The sequence below is a fragment of the Loxodonta africana genome, chromosome 2, assembly GCF_030014295.1.
Source record: "Loxodonta africana isolate mLoxAfr1 chromosome 2, mLoxAfr1.hap2, whole genome shotgun sequence".
In the NCBI taxonomy this organism is placed as follows: Eukaryota; Metazoa; Chordata; class Mammalia; order Proboscidea; family Elephantidae; genus Loxodonta; species Loxodonta africana.
Genome location: NC_087343.1, coordinates 74,442,560 through 74,461,623, shown reverse-complemented (window position 1 = coordinate 74,461,623; position 19,064 = coordinate 74,442,560). Strand labels below are relative to the sequence as shown.

At 38.4% G+C, this 19,064-nt stretch overlaps 1 protein-coding gene across 1 annotated transcript; it reads right to left on the bottom strand.

Moving 5' to 3' along the window:
- Window positions 1–1,800: 1,800 nt before the first annotated feature.
- On the bottom strand, window positions 1,801–14,154 carry KGD4 (alpha-ketoglutarate dehydrogenase subunit 4). Its single transcript, XM_003408077.4, has 4 exons — window positions 14,026–14,154; window positions 7,426–7,489; window positions 5,763–5,950; window positions 1,801–1,894 (listed from the first exon to the last, which is right to left on the bottom strand). The coding sequence occupies exons 1-4, from the start codon at window positions 14,062–14,064 to the stop codon at window positions 1,877–1,879; spliced, it is 309 nt and encodes a 102-aa protein (XP_003408125.1). The 5' UTR covers window positions 14,065–14,154; the 3' UTR covers window positions 1,801–1,876.
- Between the last annotated feature and the right edge of the window lie 4,910 nt (window positions 14,155–19,064).

The following is a 19,064-nucleotide window of genomic DNA, read 5'->3' as shown; positions in this document are numbered from 1 at the left end:
TTTTGCTTTATGAAAACAGAGGTCTCTTGTCCATGACACTAAAGGTTATCTTACTAAATGTTAGAAACCTATGTGTTGTGTAATTATATATATTTATATATATCTTAAAGCTTATAGTTATGCCTTGAACTGTAACTAACTTTTAGAAGCAGCTTGTTGAGTTTCACATAATTGTATTTAGGTGATCAGGCTCACTGAACCACTTGAAATTTGATTCTTTCAGAAAACAATTAAAGATTAATGGACAAGTCCTGTTTCCAAGACTCCAGAGGTCTTAAAGCCATGGCTCACTGATCTGTGATTGTCTTAGTACGGTTTCTATCTAAGCTTTGACAATGTTTGAGCACATACTGCTCTCTTATAAGATCTACGTATTCTGATATAATCTCAGCTGGTAACAATTTTTTGTTCAAAATTCCTGATGAAATTATATATAAGTACCCTGAAAATCTTTTACTTAACTGGAGCACTGATGTACTCAGTAATGACATGTTGCCCAACTTTAAAGTTGTCTATTAAACCTGCACAGCAATCTGTTAATGGCGGTCTGAGTTATTTATTTTGACAGGGGAAAAAAGAATAATGCTAGTTAGAAAAAAAAAATGCTTTTCCAAAAACATTTTTTAAATAATAAAAAGGAATTACGAACCATATTATTTTTCATGAGTTACCATTACAACTTACGTTATCAACATACTGCAAGCATCAAACCCTTATCTGATATTTGAGTTGGGCAACACTTACAGTGGGCCACAATACAGAATTTACACCAGCAGCAGTTCAACACTGGCAGGATACAGGAAAGTATAGATTAACTCACAGAATATAGAAATGTATTCAACAACAATTCTACTTTGTCTATTGCTCATGAGCTACCCTTACTATTGACTTCTTTAAGGCATATTCTAAAAATCACCAAAGGTATGTAAGAGAATTCATTTGGCTTTGTGAGGCTTTACTTTCACAATACATACCCTTGGGACAGGAAAACCTTATTAAATTTTCACAAATTACCTTAAATAAGATAAGTATTAAGTTGATTTTCTGAGGCTTTCAGAAACGTTTGAGAAAGTTACTGGTTATCAGGATTTGCACACGTGATCACGTGAAAACAATAAAATAAACCAAAGAACAAGACTTTTTAACAGCCCTCAAAACTTAATAAATTACAATTTCTAGTCAAACATTTATTCCTATGCTGTGGTCATTTTGGCCTCGATTTATTTTCCATTTTGTACTCTTTGACATTTTTTCTGAGTATAGGTTACAAACAATCTTTTGTGTTATCTCCAATCTCAGTACCAAAAAGTCACCTGTTTTACCTTGGCTATGTTCTTACCCTTTACAGTAGGATACACTTACTAAGCTAGCTATATTCCAGTAACTCTGTGAATGAAAAATGTTACAGGATCAAAAACAAATAATGGAGTAGTATTTCACTGATCCTCATCCAATCTCAGGAAAATCACTTCCCTAAAGCAGCAATTTTGCCTGATAAATTCTCTCTAAATAGAAACCAGAAAAAATGTGTAATTATAGGAAACCTCTGAAAGTTTACTAGACATTGTGTGCTTTTAATAGTTCAACACTGGTAATACTTAATAATGAAGAGTAAACTAATAGGCTAACATTTAAAAATGTATACTTTCATAAGTATAAAGTATATAAACAATTAGGTAAGCTTGTGGAGAAGCTGACCCCAATACATAGATACATAAATTAGGAGATATAAGTGTCCATCTAAATTTTCTATCTTTGATATTTTTACAGAATATTTCATTAAAGTTGTTTAATGTACAATTTCTCATTTTGGAAGTCCTTTATTGTAAAGATAATTTTTTTGTCTGATGACAAACAGCAGCCACATTGTCAGTGATTATTCTGGACCTCCACGCTGAAAAGGAAAAAAATAAAGCAATAAGATAAGGTGTTAAATTTATACAGGAAATGTTTTCATGGCCACTAAAGAAATGTGTACAGTTTTAAGCAAATGATCTTCAGATTTTTAAAAAACAATTTTAGGTTTTTCATAGTTTTGGGGTACTTGTGTCTCTTATTATAAACATAACTTCAGATCTGGAAGGAATTTAAGGTTGATCTAGATCAATGATTCTCCAATTTCTTGGTCTCAGAACCCCTTTACACTCTGAAAAATTATTGAGGACCCCAAAAAGCTTTTTTTTTTTAAATGTGGTAATATCTGTTGATATGTACCATATTGTTGTTGTTAGGTGCCAAGTCGATTTCAAGTCATAGCGACCCCATGTGATAGAGCAGAACTGCCCTATAGGGTTTTCTTGGTTGCAATCTTTAAAGCAGATTGCCAGGTCTTTTCTTGTAGAGCTGCTGAGTGGGTTCAAACTGCCAACCTTTTGGTTAGCAGCCAAATATGTAACCATTTGCACCACCAGGGCTCCTTATGTACCATATTAGAAATTAAGAAATTTAAAAATATTAATCCATTTACAAATAACAATAATAAATCTATTATTTAAAATAATATTTTTTGCAAAAGATAATTGTATTTTCCAAAACAAAAAAATATGAGTAACTTTTATATATTTTTTAAATCTCTTGAATATCTGCCTTAATAGAAGACAGCAGGATTTTCATATATGATTTTACATGCAAACTGTTGTAATACATTGTCTTCGTTAAAGTACATGAAGAACATCTGGCCTCAGACAGACATGTAGTTTTAGTAGCCTTTCCAAATAATTATGGGCATTCGTTGATAACTCCATCATACATGAACAGTTGTGGGTTATTAAATATTAGTTGCACTGTAGAAATCAAACCATTTTAATGAACTCTCCTCTGATCCATAGATCTGTGTTGCACCAATGGATTTTAAAGTACGAAAATTGTAATTTTTGCTAGACAGCTGAAAATTTATCATTGGCACTTTTCACTGTCATTTGGTTTCCTTGAAGTGACAGGTTTAATTTGTTCATAATTTTAAGGAAGCATCTGCCAATACCCAAGTCTGAAGAGGTACAGTTTGTCAGTCTTTATTTCAAGTAAAGATGATGTTCCATGAAAAAAGTAGCTAATTCACCTGGCAACTCCAGCAAGTGCTTTACCTTGGGACTACTTTCATACTTTAATACGTGGCAGAAATGTTATATACATACTTCCCATTTCATTATACAGAACATTAAAAAGACATGTAGTATTCAATGATCGAAATTTAGCAAAATCAATAATTTGCAGTGCTTTTTTTTCCTGTGTGTCAAACCAAACCCTTTGCCTTCAAGTCAGTTCCGACTCACAGTGACCCTATAGGACACAGTAGAACTGCCCCATAGGGTTTCCAAGGAGTGGCTGGTGGATTCGAACTGCCGACCTTTAAGTTAGCAGCCGAGCTCTTAACGAGGGCTCTGGTTGATGGATAGGTCTGTCTAAATGAGTGGGAAAACCTGGATTTTGGAATGTTTTGGGGAAAAAATGTACAATTTCATACAAAACTAAAGTGCCACCAAGTAGGGGTCTGCAGTTTAATGTATTGATAAGATGGATCTATAATTAGTGTCCAATTATTTACAAGTAAATGGCTGTACCTAAAATTTTTTAAAAATAATTTATCTTCTTACAAAAGGTGAACAAGCCCTGGGCCCTAGTTTTATTTATATTACTCATTTCTTACGAAAGCTTTTTTTTTTTCCTTCTAAAAAAGGAGCAAATGATAAATGATAGTTTTTGTTTGCCTACCTCCTTCTTCCACAATAATGGAGTTTGTAGAGTTTGAAATATACATTTAGGAGTTTTCAGCCAAACTCAATTCTACCACTTAAAAAACATTTTCTTGTTGAGATGTATTTTTTAAAATTTTCTTCCCCCATTACAAAAGTGATAGGTGTTCACCGTTTTTTTTTTTTTAATCCAGCATTAAAGGATAATATACATTCTATCCAAGTAGAATTTAAGTCAAATCTGTTTTATTAACACAAATTCTATTAACATCTATAGGTATTTCCTTTAAACTCAGAGTACTTACTGTCAATATCACTCTTTGACAATTACATATATCTCTTCTGTTGCCTTCTATTATTATTATTATTATTATTTAAGTACTTCTGGTCTATCTTTTTGTTCCCATCTTAATTCTAAACTCTTTGAGGTGAGGCACCACATCTTATTCTCTTTTGTATCCTCTATAGTACCTAGCTCACTACTTATAAATTAGTAGAAATCTATAGGGTCACTATGAGTTGGAATCAACTCAATGCCATAGGGTTTTTTTTTTTTTAGTATACTGATAGAATTCAGTTAGAGGTTTACTGCCTTAGAGGTTTATGTTCCCAATCAGTTACCATCCATCATCTGCAACCCCTTCCTGAGCCATCATGTATTTATTGTACATACGTCAATCCAGACCCTCATTACTAATCATTATCTCCTCTTATACACACAAAGAACCCAGGTGGCACAATGGTTAAGTGATCAGCTGCTAACTGAAAGATCAGCAGTTTGAGCCTGCCGGAGGCGCTCCTTGGGAGAAAAGACCTGGCAACCTGCAGCCTAGGAAACCCTATGGGAGCAGTTCTACTGTGACATACAGGGTCGCTGTGAGTTGGAATCGACTCAAAGCACCTAATACAACTTATACACACATGTTTTCAGCCTGACATATACCTGTAATTTTACACCCAGGCTTATTTAACCCTTTCTGAATTCCCTGTGCATATATGTGCTTTAAAATTGCACAGTACGCACACTCGCACAAATTGATGCAATCTTAGCTTTCACTCTTGGGTCTCCCAAAGAGTAATGCAGCATATTTACAGCTACAGTTCTCTCACCCTTTGACACTGCCTTCACATTTGCAGCTCCAGGTTCACAATCAGAGATGCTTTGTCACCAGTTTTGCCCTCAGTGGAATATAAGAGGCCTACTGGGTTTTTAACTACTGGAGAGGAAGAATCTTGGATTGCTTGTTACCTTCGGAATTCCTGATAGTGCCTAGCACATAGTATGCAGTCAATAAATGTCTGTTAACTAAACGAATGAGGATGAATAGGAGTATGCCTAGTTCAAAATACATCTTTAATGCTGTTGCCTGTACTTCTCCTTGGAGATTCTATAGCTTTTATTTTTTAAGACACTGAATTTATTTCAACCTTATTCTCTTGTATATTTGACAATGAAAATAACTCTGTAGGCAAGAAGTAAGAAATTCACATGCCTAAAGGGGCTAGGAAGGTAACAGATAAGCAAAGGTAGTTTGGGGAAGAGGCAGTAAATGGGAGTATATGGCTGTCTCTAAAAGGGGCACCCACCACTCAGCTTCAGGTGATTGCTGCCAGGAAGAATCATTGGCCCAGTGCTGTCAGATCTTCTGATTTTTTCCAGAAGTTAGAGTTAGTTATTTTTATGTCAGTTTTCCCCATTTTTAAATGCTGACCAATTACTCAGGTTTTTTTAAGCACTTGAGACTGAATCTAGACAGCCAGTTGGGAACTTCTGCTCTATAGCTTATGAATGTCAATCTAATAACTACTAGTATTTCTCGGCCTCCAGTTTTGAAATTGATAAATTTATATCCCTTGCCTGGTTACACTTGAACACATTTATACCTTCATACATGTTTACAAGGGCTCTGACTGTGTCTGTTTCACAGTCCTGGCCTGACTGTCACTGTCTTACTATGGCCACACTTTGACAAGACAGTGGAAAAAGCATGTTAATCAGCAGGTGAAACTCCAAAAGTCAAAAACATTAAGGTGTTTTGCACAGTCCTATGATAAAGATCAACAACATACTTGGATAAATTCGATTTCTTCTTGAGACACAAGTTTCCTTCTGTATTTCTGAGGTAATGTTTTTATTATTTCTGCAGTGTCTGGTGGACCTTGATGCGTCAGCAAATCTGGTGATTTACTTCCCTTAGAATGCTGTGACATTGCAGGAGAGTGTGAAGGTATTCCTGCTGATCTCAAAGCTTCTGATACTGAAATGAAATAAATAAATAAATAACAACATACTCAGAGAAATTGTATGAGTGCCTTAAAATACTATGTTGTTTATCTGCTACTAAATAGTCAAGTCATTCCTGAATTATAAGTCAGTACTAGAGGTACATATTTTAGAGTAACTCAGTTGGGTGGCTGAGTTACATAAAAATATGTAGGATATATAATTTCATAAAAAGTTCATTTTAAAACAAAGAGGTAGTTTTAAGTAAGTGAATTACTAAATTTCACAAGTTTGTATAATAAACTTTCTATTTAGTGGGGTACCCATTATGGGTAACCCGCATTACTGTAAGTTTCTGCCATATAAGGTACTGGGTAAGCCCTCATAGCCCAACAGATATAGGAGTTTGCAGGTAATATAATGGGGAATAAGAAAGTTGGTAAATGTAGATGAGAACAGTTTTCTCAATTCCTTAATACTTGTTCATCACCCATATCTTAATTCTTCGATAGTAGTTACGATAAGTTAAAAGTATCCCTATAAAATTTGTCACTCTCCTCAAATTAAAGATCAAGTATCTTATAATAAAGACAGTGACAGAGGATCTGATTAAAAGGATGGGTCAGATAAAAACAGAACCCTTCCAGAATCTTCTCCCATTAATTTATAGTTCAATTACTTTATAATCAATAATTGCTAAGGACTAAGGCAATCCAAAAATATTTATGTTTGATCGGAAAGATCAATTAGTGAATGAAAGAAAAGAAGGTTGGCTGGTAGAGAAACACAGGAATGGTTATTATTCCTCATGACCTCTGCACACGTAAGCACAGGAGACTCTTAGAAGAAAGGTAGGATAAAAGTTCCTGTTACAGATTGAACTGTGTCCCCTCCCCCCAAAATATGTGTTGTAAATCCTAGCCCCCAGACCTACAGATGGATGAGATGCCATTTGGGGATAGAGTTTGCTGTTAAGGAGGCCATATCAGCGTAGGGTCTGTTTTAAACCAATCACTTTTGAGAAATGAAAGAGCCGATTAGGCACAGAAGAAAGCGAACAAGAACAGGGGAAAGACAGACCACATGGAGATCTCCAAGGAACATCAAGAAGATAGATAAGCTGAGCCAAGGATTTTCCCCCAGGGAGAACAGAGAGCCTTTCTTAGAGCTGGTACCCTGAGTTGGGACTTCTAGCCTCCTAAGCTGTGAGAGAATAAATTTCTGTTTCTTAAAGCCACCCCCTTGTATTTTTGTTATGGTAGCACTGGCAAACTAAGACAGCTCCCCTATATAAACTCAGTATTATTAAAAATTCAGACATCTGTTGAGTCACTACCTTTTTAAAATGGAGGTAGTAAGTTCATTTCTACTTGCATGCTACCTAAGATACCATTTTGATTTAAGCTACAATACCTGATTACATAATGAGAGATGCTTCCTATAGTAAAATATGTGTAAATATGCACATAGACATTTAAACAAAAAAAACCTAAATAAAGTATAACTTACCACTGGGTTTAGGATTGTCAGTTCTATCAGGGAACCTTATTAATGGAGTATGTGGCTTGACTACCTAAAGGAAAAATAAAATGCATGAAAAAAGATGAAGCACTAAAATAACCCCCTAATACTATCTGTAAAAGAAATGATTTACTGAACCTCATAAATAAGATACCTTTGCTAAAACGAAATACTTAATATTGGACAAGAACTATAAATTGTATTGATCCCAACCTGGAAAGCTGGTTTATGAATTATTAACTTATTTTTCTGCTGTTCGTAACAACTCTGTACACAAGGTATTTTACTATACTATCAAATGACCTCAAAACAACCCTATCAAGATGACACAGATTTCACATTGCATGGATTATATCAGGTGTTTTTTCCCTGCTGTGTTAATCAATACCTAATTTTAGAACAAGATAAAAAGTAAATAATCATATTGAAATTTAGGTAATTAAAAAAATATTTTTTTCTGACTATAAAAGTAACACATTCTGTGTTAAAAAAAATGCAGAAAAGCACAAAGAAGAAAATAAACACTATAATTCCAACACCCATATAAACCAGACTGTTAAAACATTTGATAGCCCTTTATTTTAGTCTTTTTCCTATACCCATACAAACAGGTTATTTTTAGAATGTAGAATGTTTTTATAACAGATATTTGGAAAGTATTAACACTTTTATTCTTAAAATTCCAGATAATGCTACGTTGTTGGTTACTGCTGAGTCAACTTTGGCTCGTGGTGACCCCATGTACAACAGAACGAAACGTTACCCAGTCCTGTGCCACCTTCGTGCTTGAGCCCACTGTTGCAGACACTGGATTTTAAGTGCCTTCCAACCTCACGCTCCAGCACTGTATCAGGTAATCTTTGCTTGTGATCCATGGGATTTTCACTGGCTAATTTTCAGAAATAGAGCACCAGGCCTTTTGTCCTAGTCTATTTTAGTCTGGAAGCTCTGCTGAAATCTGTCCACCAGGGGTGACTTTGCTGGTATTTGAAATACCAGTGGCATAACTTCCAGCATCATAGCAACATGTAAGCCATCACAGCAGAATGACAAATTGACAGATGAGTGACGGAGATAATGCTATCAAAACCAAAACCAAACCCATTGCTGTCAAGTTGATTCTGACTCATGTCAACCCCATGCTCCATAGGGCTTTCCTGACTGTAATATTAGCAGCAGCAGATAATCAGGCCTTTCTTCTGGGGTGCCTCTGGGTGGGTTTGAACTACCAACCTTTAGGTTAGTAGTCAAGTGCAAACCTTTTGAGCTACCCAGGGACCTTTAATAATGCTATAATCCCCGCTGCCGCTCAGTTGATTTTGATTCATAACAACCCTATAGAACTGCCCCCACAGGTTTCTAAAGCTGTAATCTTTATGGAAACAGACTGCCACATCTTTCTGCCCAGGAATGGCTGGTTTGAACTGCCGACTTTTCAGTTAGCAGCCAAACGCTTAACCACAGTGCCACCAGTTAAGCTCCAATAATGCTAACAAACCAAAAACCTAAACTCTTTGCCATACAGTCAATTCCAACTCAGTGACCCTATAGCAGAGTAGAGCTGCCCCACAGGGTTTCCAAGGAACAGCTGGTGGATTCAAACTGCCAACCTTTTGGTTAGTAGCCATAATCTTAACTACTGCACCACCAGGGCTCCACAATAACGCTAAAGAGAACCTTAAACGGACCCATCAGTGTGAAATCCCCTGAATATACAATGCTAAGAATCTAATAAACCAAGTACTATTTCTAACAAAAGTAATCTATAAATTGCTGTGTAACTGAAGAAATTGAGGTGTGTGTGTTTATCTGCCATATATTTGTACATATACACATATATATTTTATATGGGCACAGAGTAAACAGGCTTGTTGGGGCTGGCCTGAAAATGCACCACCATAATTCCGTTGTTGTGAGAAAATGATGGAACATACGTACGGTAGTCGTCTCCCTCAGCATAAAAGTGTGCTAAAGTCTTCCATGTTCAAGACAAAACAACTCTCTTCCTCTAGTTAACCATTGCTTCTCTTCCATAGCCAGGCTTCTTGAAATAATGTTCTATCCTAGCTGTCACTCCCTATTAGAAAATTTTCAACAGCTTTCAGGATAAAGTTCAAAGTCTTACTTGGCACTCACAAGACCGGTCGTGATCTGACCTCTTTCTACGTCTCCAGCCTCATTTCCCACCACCTCTTATTTACCATTTACTCCAAGTATTTTGAAATATTTTTCATTTCCCAAATGTACCATGCCATTCTCATCCCTGTTACATCTACAACTCATATCCTCTGTCAAGAAATCTCCCCTCCAACTCCCACTACTCTCATGTCTACCCCCTCACCTGAATACTTATCCTTTAAAACACAGCTCAAATGTCATTTCTCTCTAAGACATTTTCTCTGATTACAAAATCTAGTAGGAAGGGATCCTAGAAACAACATTCAGAGTTAGTGAGGGTTCAGAGGAGTTTGTGGCCTTTATGTTGAAGGTCAGTATGGCTAGATAGATATAAAATCCTTGTTTCAGATTTTCTTTCCTTAAATACCTTAAATATTATCCATGTGTTTCTTTTACGTAGTATTGTTGAAAACTCTGAAGACTTTCCCTTTTGAGTCTCGTTACTGTTATTCTTTTTAATCTAATGCTTTTACTAGAATATACCCACTGGTCAACCATACTGGCATGAATTTTCCCAGTACAAGGTGTAGGTTATTCTATTATATCAAAAAAGGTTCATTAAATTACAAGTTTTGGAATTTGTCCTATTTGTTTTTTCTTTTTCAGAGACTAATTATACAAAGGAGCCCTGGTAACACAGTGGTTAAGAGCACAGCTGCTAGATGAAAGGTCAATAGTTCAAAGCGAAAGATGTGGTAGTCTGCATCTGTAAAGGTTACAGCCTTGGAAACCCTATGGGGCAGTTCTACTCTGTGTTACAGGGTTGCTATGAGTTGGAATCAACTGGATGGCAAATGGATACTTAGACACAAGTTGAATCTTCTTATCTGTCATCTACTTCTATTACTTTCTCTGAATCCTTTAAGTCTTTCTTCATTACTCTGTGATTCTGTTTTCATTTTTCTGTTTTTTTTAATCCACTATTTTCTTTATCGAAGCACTGGTGGCACAGTGGTTAAGGGCTCAAGCTGGTAACCAAAAGGTTGGCAGTTTGAATCCACCAGCCACTCCTTGGAAACTCTATGGGGTAGCTCTACTCCATCCTATAGAAGTCGGAATTGACTCAACGGCAATGGGTTTGGTTTTGGTTGGTTTATTTTCTTAATCATAATTTCTGAGGTGAATAGCTATTGCCCATATCAGCCACAAGAGAGAAGATGGGTGATTGGCTTAATTCAGAGTTTGGGATTTACCGGTGAGGTGAAAATAAGGGTGCTGGTAAGAGAAGGGTTGAATGGACCCTGGGTCCCAGACTGGATAAGAAAAGAAGGCAGGATGGAACCAATTGACTGGAAGAAAAGGGAACAATCAAGGAAATGAAGGGCTTGATGAAACTAACTGTAGGAAGTAATTGAGGGAAGATGAGGTTATAGCTGGGGTTAGAGTTTTGAACTCAGTGAAAATTATGAGAAGAACCTTTCAGAAGTGAACAGTACACTAGAAGGAACACAGGGTGATAAATATGCACCTCAGAAATTATAATAAAAAAAATAAAACAGCATGCAAAAGCTGGACAATGAATAAGGAAGACTGATGAAGAATTGATGCCTTTGAATTATGATGTTGTCCAGCTTTTAAATGCATATGAGGCTATGGAAAATACCATGGCTTGCGTGAGGCGCACCTTGGCCATCAAAGTGATATCTTTGATTTTTAACACTTTAAAGAGGTCTTTTGTGGCAGATTTGCCCAGTGCAATACATCGTTTGATTTCTTGGCTGCTGCTTCCATGGGCGTTGATTGTGGATCCAAGGAAAATTGTGGATCCAAGTAAAATGAAGTCCTTGACAACTTCGTAGCTTATATAGCCAAATCACTTCCTAAATGATAAACAGTCACCTTTCTGCTCTCACACCGGCCCAAACATATCAAGTGTATACTGCTTGGCATTCAGCAGGCCTTTAATTAAAACCTTTAACTTATCCTTCTAAAATTACTTTTGTGTAATACTCCGTAGTCCTGGCAAATTTCTCTTCTGAATGTTCTGAGATCATGCTTTGGATTTCCCATGAGTTTGTGCCACTCTGTTGAAATACTTGGTTCTTCAAGGTATGATCAGCATCTAGGTTCTAAGCTCTATGGAGACAGCATGTCTGTCTTATTGCTACTGCAGTCCTGGCACTGAGTATAGGCCTGACCCAGAAGTACTCCATAAATTTTGTAATATTATATGTAATTATTACATAATGTTACCAAACACTGCTTTGTATTACGAATATTTGAGTACAGGTCTTTGCTCCTGTTAGAAGGGCACAGACCATTCCTATCTGCATATCTTACAGTTTTTTTTTTTGATACATCAATAATTCTTTCTTTATTATTGCTGTGACTCTACCATAATTTGTTTATCCTGCTAATGAACATTTGGATTGTTTCTGGTTTGGAGGCTATTGTGAATAAAGATACTATGAACATTCTTACACAAGCCTTTTTGTGGGCAGATGCACTCATTTCTCTTGGGTTTAAATCTCAGAGTAGAATTACTGGGTCATCAGGACCACAATAGTAGGTCATGGCCAGAGTGAGAGAGAAATGTAGAACAAAATTCAAACTCATCAATAAGACCAGCTTACTAGTCTGACAGAGACTGGTGGAATCCCCGAGACAATGGCCCTTAGTCATCCTCAAACTTGGAAATGAAATTACTCCTGGAGATTACATTATAGCCATATAAAAGCAGACCAGTGAGGAATGTACACCTCAAAAAAATCAACCATAGGAGATCTAGAGGGCAGCATTTGCCCAAAAGCAAAGTTCAGAAGAATGGTAGGGGCAAGAAAGCTGGGTGAATGGACACAGTTAACTCAAGGAGGAAAGAGGAAGAGTGCTGGCACATTTAGGGGTTTGTAACTAATGTCATGAAACAAGCTGTGTATAAATTGTTGAACGGGAAACTTTATTAGAGACTGACAGTTTTCCAAAGTGGCTATACCATTTAAGACTCCCACCAGCAATGTATGGTGCTTCATATGGTTTCAAGTACTTCATATTCTCATCACCACTTGGTATTGTCAGTCTTTTAAATCTTAATCGTTTTGGTGAGTGTGTGGTAGTAGCTCCTGGTCTAAATTTGCATTTTCCTGATGAGTAATTATGTTGGCACTTTTTCACAGGCTTGTTGCCATTTGGTATCTTCTTTTGTGCATTACCCATTCAAATCTTTTACTTATTTTTAAATTGAGTTATGTATTATGGATAACCAAAAACCCGTTGCCGTGGAGTTGATTCCAACTCATAACAATTCTACAGGATAAAGTAGAACTGCCTCTAGTGTTTCTAAGGTACAGCGGGTGTATTCGAACTGCCAAGCTCTTAATCACTGAGCCACTAGGGCTCCGTATTATGGATACTAGTCCTTTTTCAGATGTACATATTAGAGATACGTTCTCAATGTCCTCACAGAATCTTTAATTAGTAAACGTTCAGTAACTACCCACTGAAATGAATAAATGAGAATCATTTGTTGCAATGGGATCAAAGACTGGGATCTAGGATTATCATTTAGACAGACAACTTCAGGAAAAGGATTTTAAGACATATAGTTGTGCAAAAGTGCACCTGTCACTTCAAACTAAAAGTTAACCATGAACCAATACGTTTTGAGGATAAAAAAAAGATCGTGTACTTCAACCACAAAAGTGGAGGGTGTGTCCATCTACATACCAATTTTACCTCTCATTTAAGCTAAGGACCACTGCTGGAGAAGCAAAAACTCTCAGGAGTTAGTAGCTCATATGCACACTAACAAAGATCCTCCACTTGCCTATCTACAACTGAGAAAACAAAGGCTTGGAAAACCGACACTAAAACATAGACTACAGATAAACTTTAATAATATCCTTTTTTTCTCTTTTCCCGATCTGGCCGGTAGCCAGACACCTGGAGAGCTTGTGGAGAATAGTCCCCGGGTGAGGACGCAGCCCGCGGGGCCAATTCTCCGTCCACGCCCAAGTCCTTGAAGGGACACTGGGTTACAGACAGGGTCCGCTTCCTTTCTCTCGCCGCTATCTCCTTCCTTCCGATTGGCTGCACCCAGACATCACAGACAATACTACACGGCGATTGGCTAAGCTATTGCAGGGCAGCCTAGCCTGTCTTCAGACTCCGAAGCGGCTAATGAGGTCCCGGTGGAGGAGAGTCCAAGAACCCCAGAGCAACTCTGTGCCTACCTGCCGAGATGCCGCATTCCGCGGCGGGGCTCGAGCCCTCAGCTCCGGACCCTGGCTCACTGCCCAGCCCAACGGGCTCAAAGGTCCAATTGTCACACACACCCTCGGGCGCCGCCGCCGGCCCTGCTCAAGGCTGCGATCACCACGCAGCCTCCTCCATAGCCTTTCCTCCCCAGCGCCGTTGCTATAGTCAGCACCATCCCTACAGCCCACGGTGCGGAAAGTCGCCCAATCTCTTTACCTGAACGACCCTGCTGGCGGACGCCATTTTGCTGCCCATCACGACCCCTGGAGTAGGGGTAGCTTCCGGGCGCTTGTGAGCCACAGATTACCAGTTGCCGACAGCCGGGGGCGGGACCTGCCTATGACGTCACGGGGAGGAGCGAGCGGGCGCAAGATCCTCTGCCGCTGTGGAGCGAGGCCCCACCCCTCTTCCCAGGCCCACGTGTTTCACTGTTGTTTCCCTTTGCTGGTGAAGGTGTCAGGTGTGCTTATTTTGCCCTTTTTTATTCATTGGCTACTCTATGGGGCAGTTCTACTCTGTCCTATAGGGTCGCTATGAGTCGGAATCGACTCGATGGCAGTGGTTTTGGGTGGGTTATTCATCGGCTTGTGAGTGATCTAGGACCATTTCCTATACAGACAGCCGGTTTACAATTTTGGTATAGTCCAAAATTCAATCTGAAACCAAGTAAGTAGTACAAGCTGTTGTTAAAGTGTGGGAGTTAATGGCTAGCTCAGAAAAAGTAAATTCTGGGTCAGTCAGTATAGGGCCACCTCATATTCTCTAGGAGCCCTGGTGGTGCAGTGGCTAAGAGCTTGGCTGCTAGCCAAAAGGTCAGTGGTTTGCACCCACCTTCAACTCTGAGGGAGAAAGATGTGGCAGCCTGCTTTCATAAAGATTGACAGCCTCAGAAACCCTATGGGGCAGTTCTGTTCTGTCCTATAGAATCACAGTCAGTTGGATTTGAGTCAATGGCAATGGGTATTTTTAGTTTTCACATTCCCTTACTTATTGGTATTACAGTAAAACCTGCAAAAGCCAGAACCTGTGTTAGGTGGAATTTTGTCAGAGAAGGAAAACTCAAAACTAAAACAAGGTAGGATTCTTACAAAACAAGGTAGTTCATTCAAGTTCTGGCTCTCACAGGTTTCACTGTACTTGATTTCGACTTCTGTTTGTATTCCCTACCATTACTCCTGATATTTGAACTGCTGCCTCTACTTATAAGTTTGAGAGAACTCAAAAGTTCAAACTTTTTAAAAAGTTGGATTTTGAAACATAAGCTACCCATATCATTTCCCAAAAGTTATATATTAAGTCCTATGGTAAAGATGAGAAACCCAGGTGTTGCAATGGTTAAGTGCTTGGCTGCTAATCAAAAGGTCGAAGATTCAAACCACTCCAAGTGGAGAAGAACATCAAGATTTTACAGCCTAGGAAACCCTACGAAGCAGAAGCACGTCTACTCTGTCCTAATCTGTCACCACAGGGTCGCTATTAAGCCACACAATAACAACATGGCAAATATTAATGTTTATATTGTTACAATTTTTAACACATATTGTGACCATTTTAACATAACTTTGTAGGGTACACTGTTATTGCCATCAAGGCTGACTGAACCATGCCTGTCTTCTCAGGCGCCCCGGGTGGGTTCTAACTGCCAATCTTTCTGTTAGTAGTCTATCACTTAATAGTTTGCACCACCCAGGGACTCCACTGGTAATGTAGCCTTAAAAAAAAAAACAAACCCATTGAGTCAATTCCAACTCATAGAAACCCTATAGGACAGGGTAGAACTGTCCCATAGGGTTTCCAAGTCTGTAGATCTTTATGAAAGCCAACTGCCACAACTTTCTCCCACAGAGCAGCTGTTGGGTTCAAACTGCGGACCTTTTGGTTAACAGCTTATTCACTGTGCCACCAGGGCTCCTCAGTGTAGCCTTAGGCTATTGTAAATATTTAGAGTGACCAATCTGTTTTGATGCTATAAATCTGGAGAGCCTTATAGAAATACAAATTAGTGATGGGTCATTCTGCTTCCTTATGTCTTTGAAAATGTTTTCAAAGCTTGTTTTAGCAGCACATATTCTAAAGGTAGACAGATAAAGTGGGCAAAGGACGTGAACAGGCAGTCTACAGAAAAAGAAATACAAATGGCCCTTAAAAATATTAAGACATTCACCATTACTCATAATTAAAAAAAAAAAAAACTATACTGAAGTATTATTTTCATCCATCAAATTGGCCAAAATACATAACTTGGACAACATGCTCTGTAGGGAGGCTACAGTGAAAGAGGCGCTCACATACACTGTTGGGTGAGAGCGAAGATGGTATAACCTCTATGGAGGGCAACTGGTAATTTCTAAATGCATACTTTACTAATGATTTGTCCTCTTACCTGGCAGTCATATTTCTGGAAATTTATCCTACAGATACTCCCACACGTGTTTGAAATGACATAGGTACAAAATTACCTATTGCACCATTGTATTACCAAAAAATCAGAAACTTCAAGTTTTCATAAAGAAGAGATTGACTACAAAGAGAGAGAATGGCTAAATAAATATTATAGCCACACAACATAATGCTGTGTAACTATTAAAAAAAAAAAAAAAAAGGAATGCAGAAGCTCTCTCTGTATGATATGGAAAATCCTAGACAGAGGTTAAATGAAAAAAGCAAGGTGTGGAAGAATGTATATAGTGTATATTAGCTTCTTACTGCTGCTATAACAAATACTACAAAGTGGGTGGTTTTAAAGAAGAGAAATTGATTTTCTTACAGTTCAGGAGGCTAGAAGTCCTAATTCAGGGCACCAGCTCTAGGGGAAGCCTCACTGTCAGCTCTTAGGGAAGATACTTTTCTCAACTTCTGCAACCTCAGCCTTCCTCAGTTCCTTGGTGATCTTCACATGGCATTTGTTTTCCCTATTTGTGCTCTTTTCACTCTGTGTGTAGGTGCTCCTTATGTCACTCAGGAGGGATTAGGTTTAGGACACACCCTACACTGACATGGCCTCATTAACATAACAAATAAAACCCTCTTCCCAAAAGGGATCACATCCACAGGTATAAGACCAAACCAAACTCATTTTCCTCTAGTTAATTCCGACTCATAGCGACCCTATAGGACAGAGTAGAACTGCACCATAGGATTCCAAGAAGCAGCTGGTGGATTCAAACTGCCAACCTTTTGGTTAGCAGCCGAGATCTTTAGGATTCCAACACATTATTTTGGGGGGACACAATTAAGTCCATAACAATTTGCTACATTTTAAGAAAAGGGTAAAAATAAGACAATAAATTTGTGTTTGATTATATCTGTATAAATAAAGATGCTTAAGGGCGGAGGAGACTGTTAGTGCTTGCTTACCGAATATTCCCAACCTCAAGTGAAGTTAGGCTGTAGGATCACGTGACTAGTTCTGGCCAATGGATCCCGAACAAAAGTTACACTTTCAGGCTGAGGTAGTTAAAAGCCATGACCTTCTCTCTCTCTTCCCCTGTTGCAGTGACACTGGAAGCAGTGGGATCCAAATGGTATATAGCTCCAAGATGGAATGGAGTTGCTCAAGCTGGATGGGATTTTGCATAAATGAAAAATAAACCTTTATTGTGTTAAACTGAGGTTTCTGGGGTTGTTTGTTGCAGCAGGTGGGGTTAACTATCCTAATAATCAGTATTGCCAACTGGGATACTGCCGTAACAAAAACCTAGAATATATGGCATTGGCTTGGGAGTGAGGCAATTAGCAGAAAGATACCAAATCACAGAACTGTTTGCCCAACCAAATATTTTTCCTAAGATTTTCACCTGTGTTATTCCTAAAAGCTTTATCTTCTAAGTCCACGATCCATTTTGAGTTAATTTTTGTATAAGGTGTGAGACCTAGCTGGAGGTTCATTTTTTTGCCTAAGGGTACCCACTTGCTCCAGCACCATTTGTTGAAAAGGCTATGCTTACTCTATTGAACTGCTTTTGCAAACTTGTTCAAAAATCAGTTGGTTTTCTACTTCAAAAGATACCATCAAGAAAGTGAAATGACAAACCAAAGGATGAGAAAAATATTTACAAATCATATATCTGAAAAAGGTCTAATATATGGACTATTTGAATTCTTATGACTTGTTATGATTGAATTATGTCCCCCCAAAATGTGTGTCAACTTGGCTAGGCCAAGATTCCCAGTATTGTGTAGCTGTCTTCCATTTTGTGATCTGATGTAATTATTTAGGTGTTATAAATCCTAATCTCTATGATGTTAATGAGGCAGGATTAGAGGCAGTTATGTTAATGAGGTTGGACACAATCTACAAGATTAGGTTGTATCTTCAATCTCTTTTGAGATAATAAAAGAGAGAAGGGAGCAGAGCAGAGAGGGACCTCATTACCACCAAACAAGATGAGCCAGGAGCGGAGCATGTCCTTTGGACCTGAGGTCCCTATGCTGAGAACTCCTAGATCAGGGGAAGATTGATGACAAGGACCTTCCCTCAGAGCTGACAGAGTGAGAAAGCCTTCCCCTGGATGTGGTACCCTGAAATCAGACTTCTAGCCTCCTAGACTATGAGAGAATAAATCTGTCTTTGTGAAAGCCATCCACTTGTAGTATTTTTGTTACAGCAGTACTAAATAACTAAGACATGACCAATTAAAAAAGGACAAATAATCTAATGAAGATGAGTACAGAATCTGAACAGACATTTCTCCAAGGTCAATACACATGAAAAGACACTCAACACTCAATCATCATTAATCAGGGAAATGCAAATCAAAAGTAACGCATGCTATAACGAAGTCTATTAAGAAAACATTCTACATCCCACTTTGGTGAGTGGTGTCTGGGGTCTTAAAAGCTAGCAAGTGGCCACCTAAGATCCAAACCTACCTGGAGCAAAGGAGAATGAACAACACCAAAGACACAAGAAAAATATGAGCCCAAGAGAAAGAAAAGGCCACATAAGCCAGAAACTTCATCAGCCTGAGACCGGAAGAACTAGGTGGTGCCCGGCTACCACCAATGACTGCCCTGACAGGGAACACAACAGAGAATCCCTGATGGAGCAGGAGAAAAGTGGGATGCAGACCTCAAACTCTAGTAAAAAGACCAGCTTAATGGTCTGACTGAGACTTGGGGGGACTCCAGAGGTCATGGCCCACAGACTCTCTGTTAGTCCAAATCTAAAACCATTCCTGAAGCTAACTCTTCAGAGATTAGACTGGACTATAAGACATAAAATGATACTGGTGAGGAGTGTGCTTCTTAGCTCA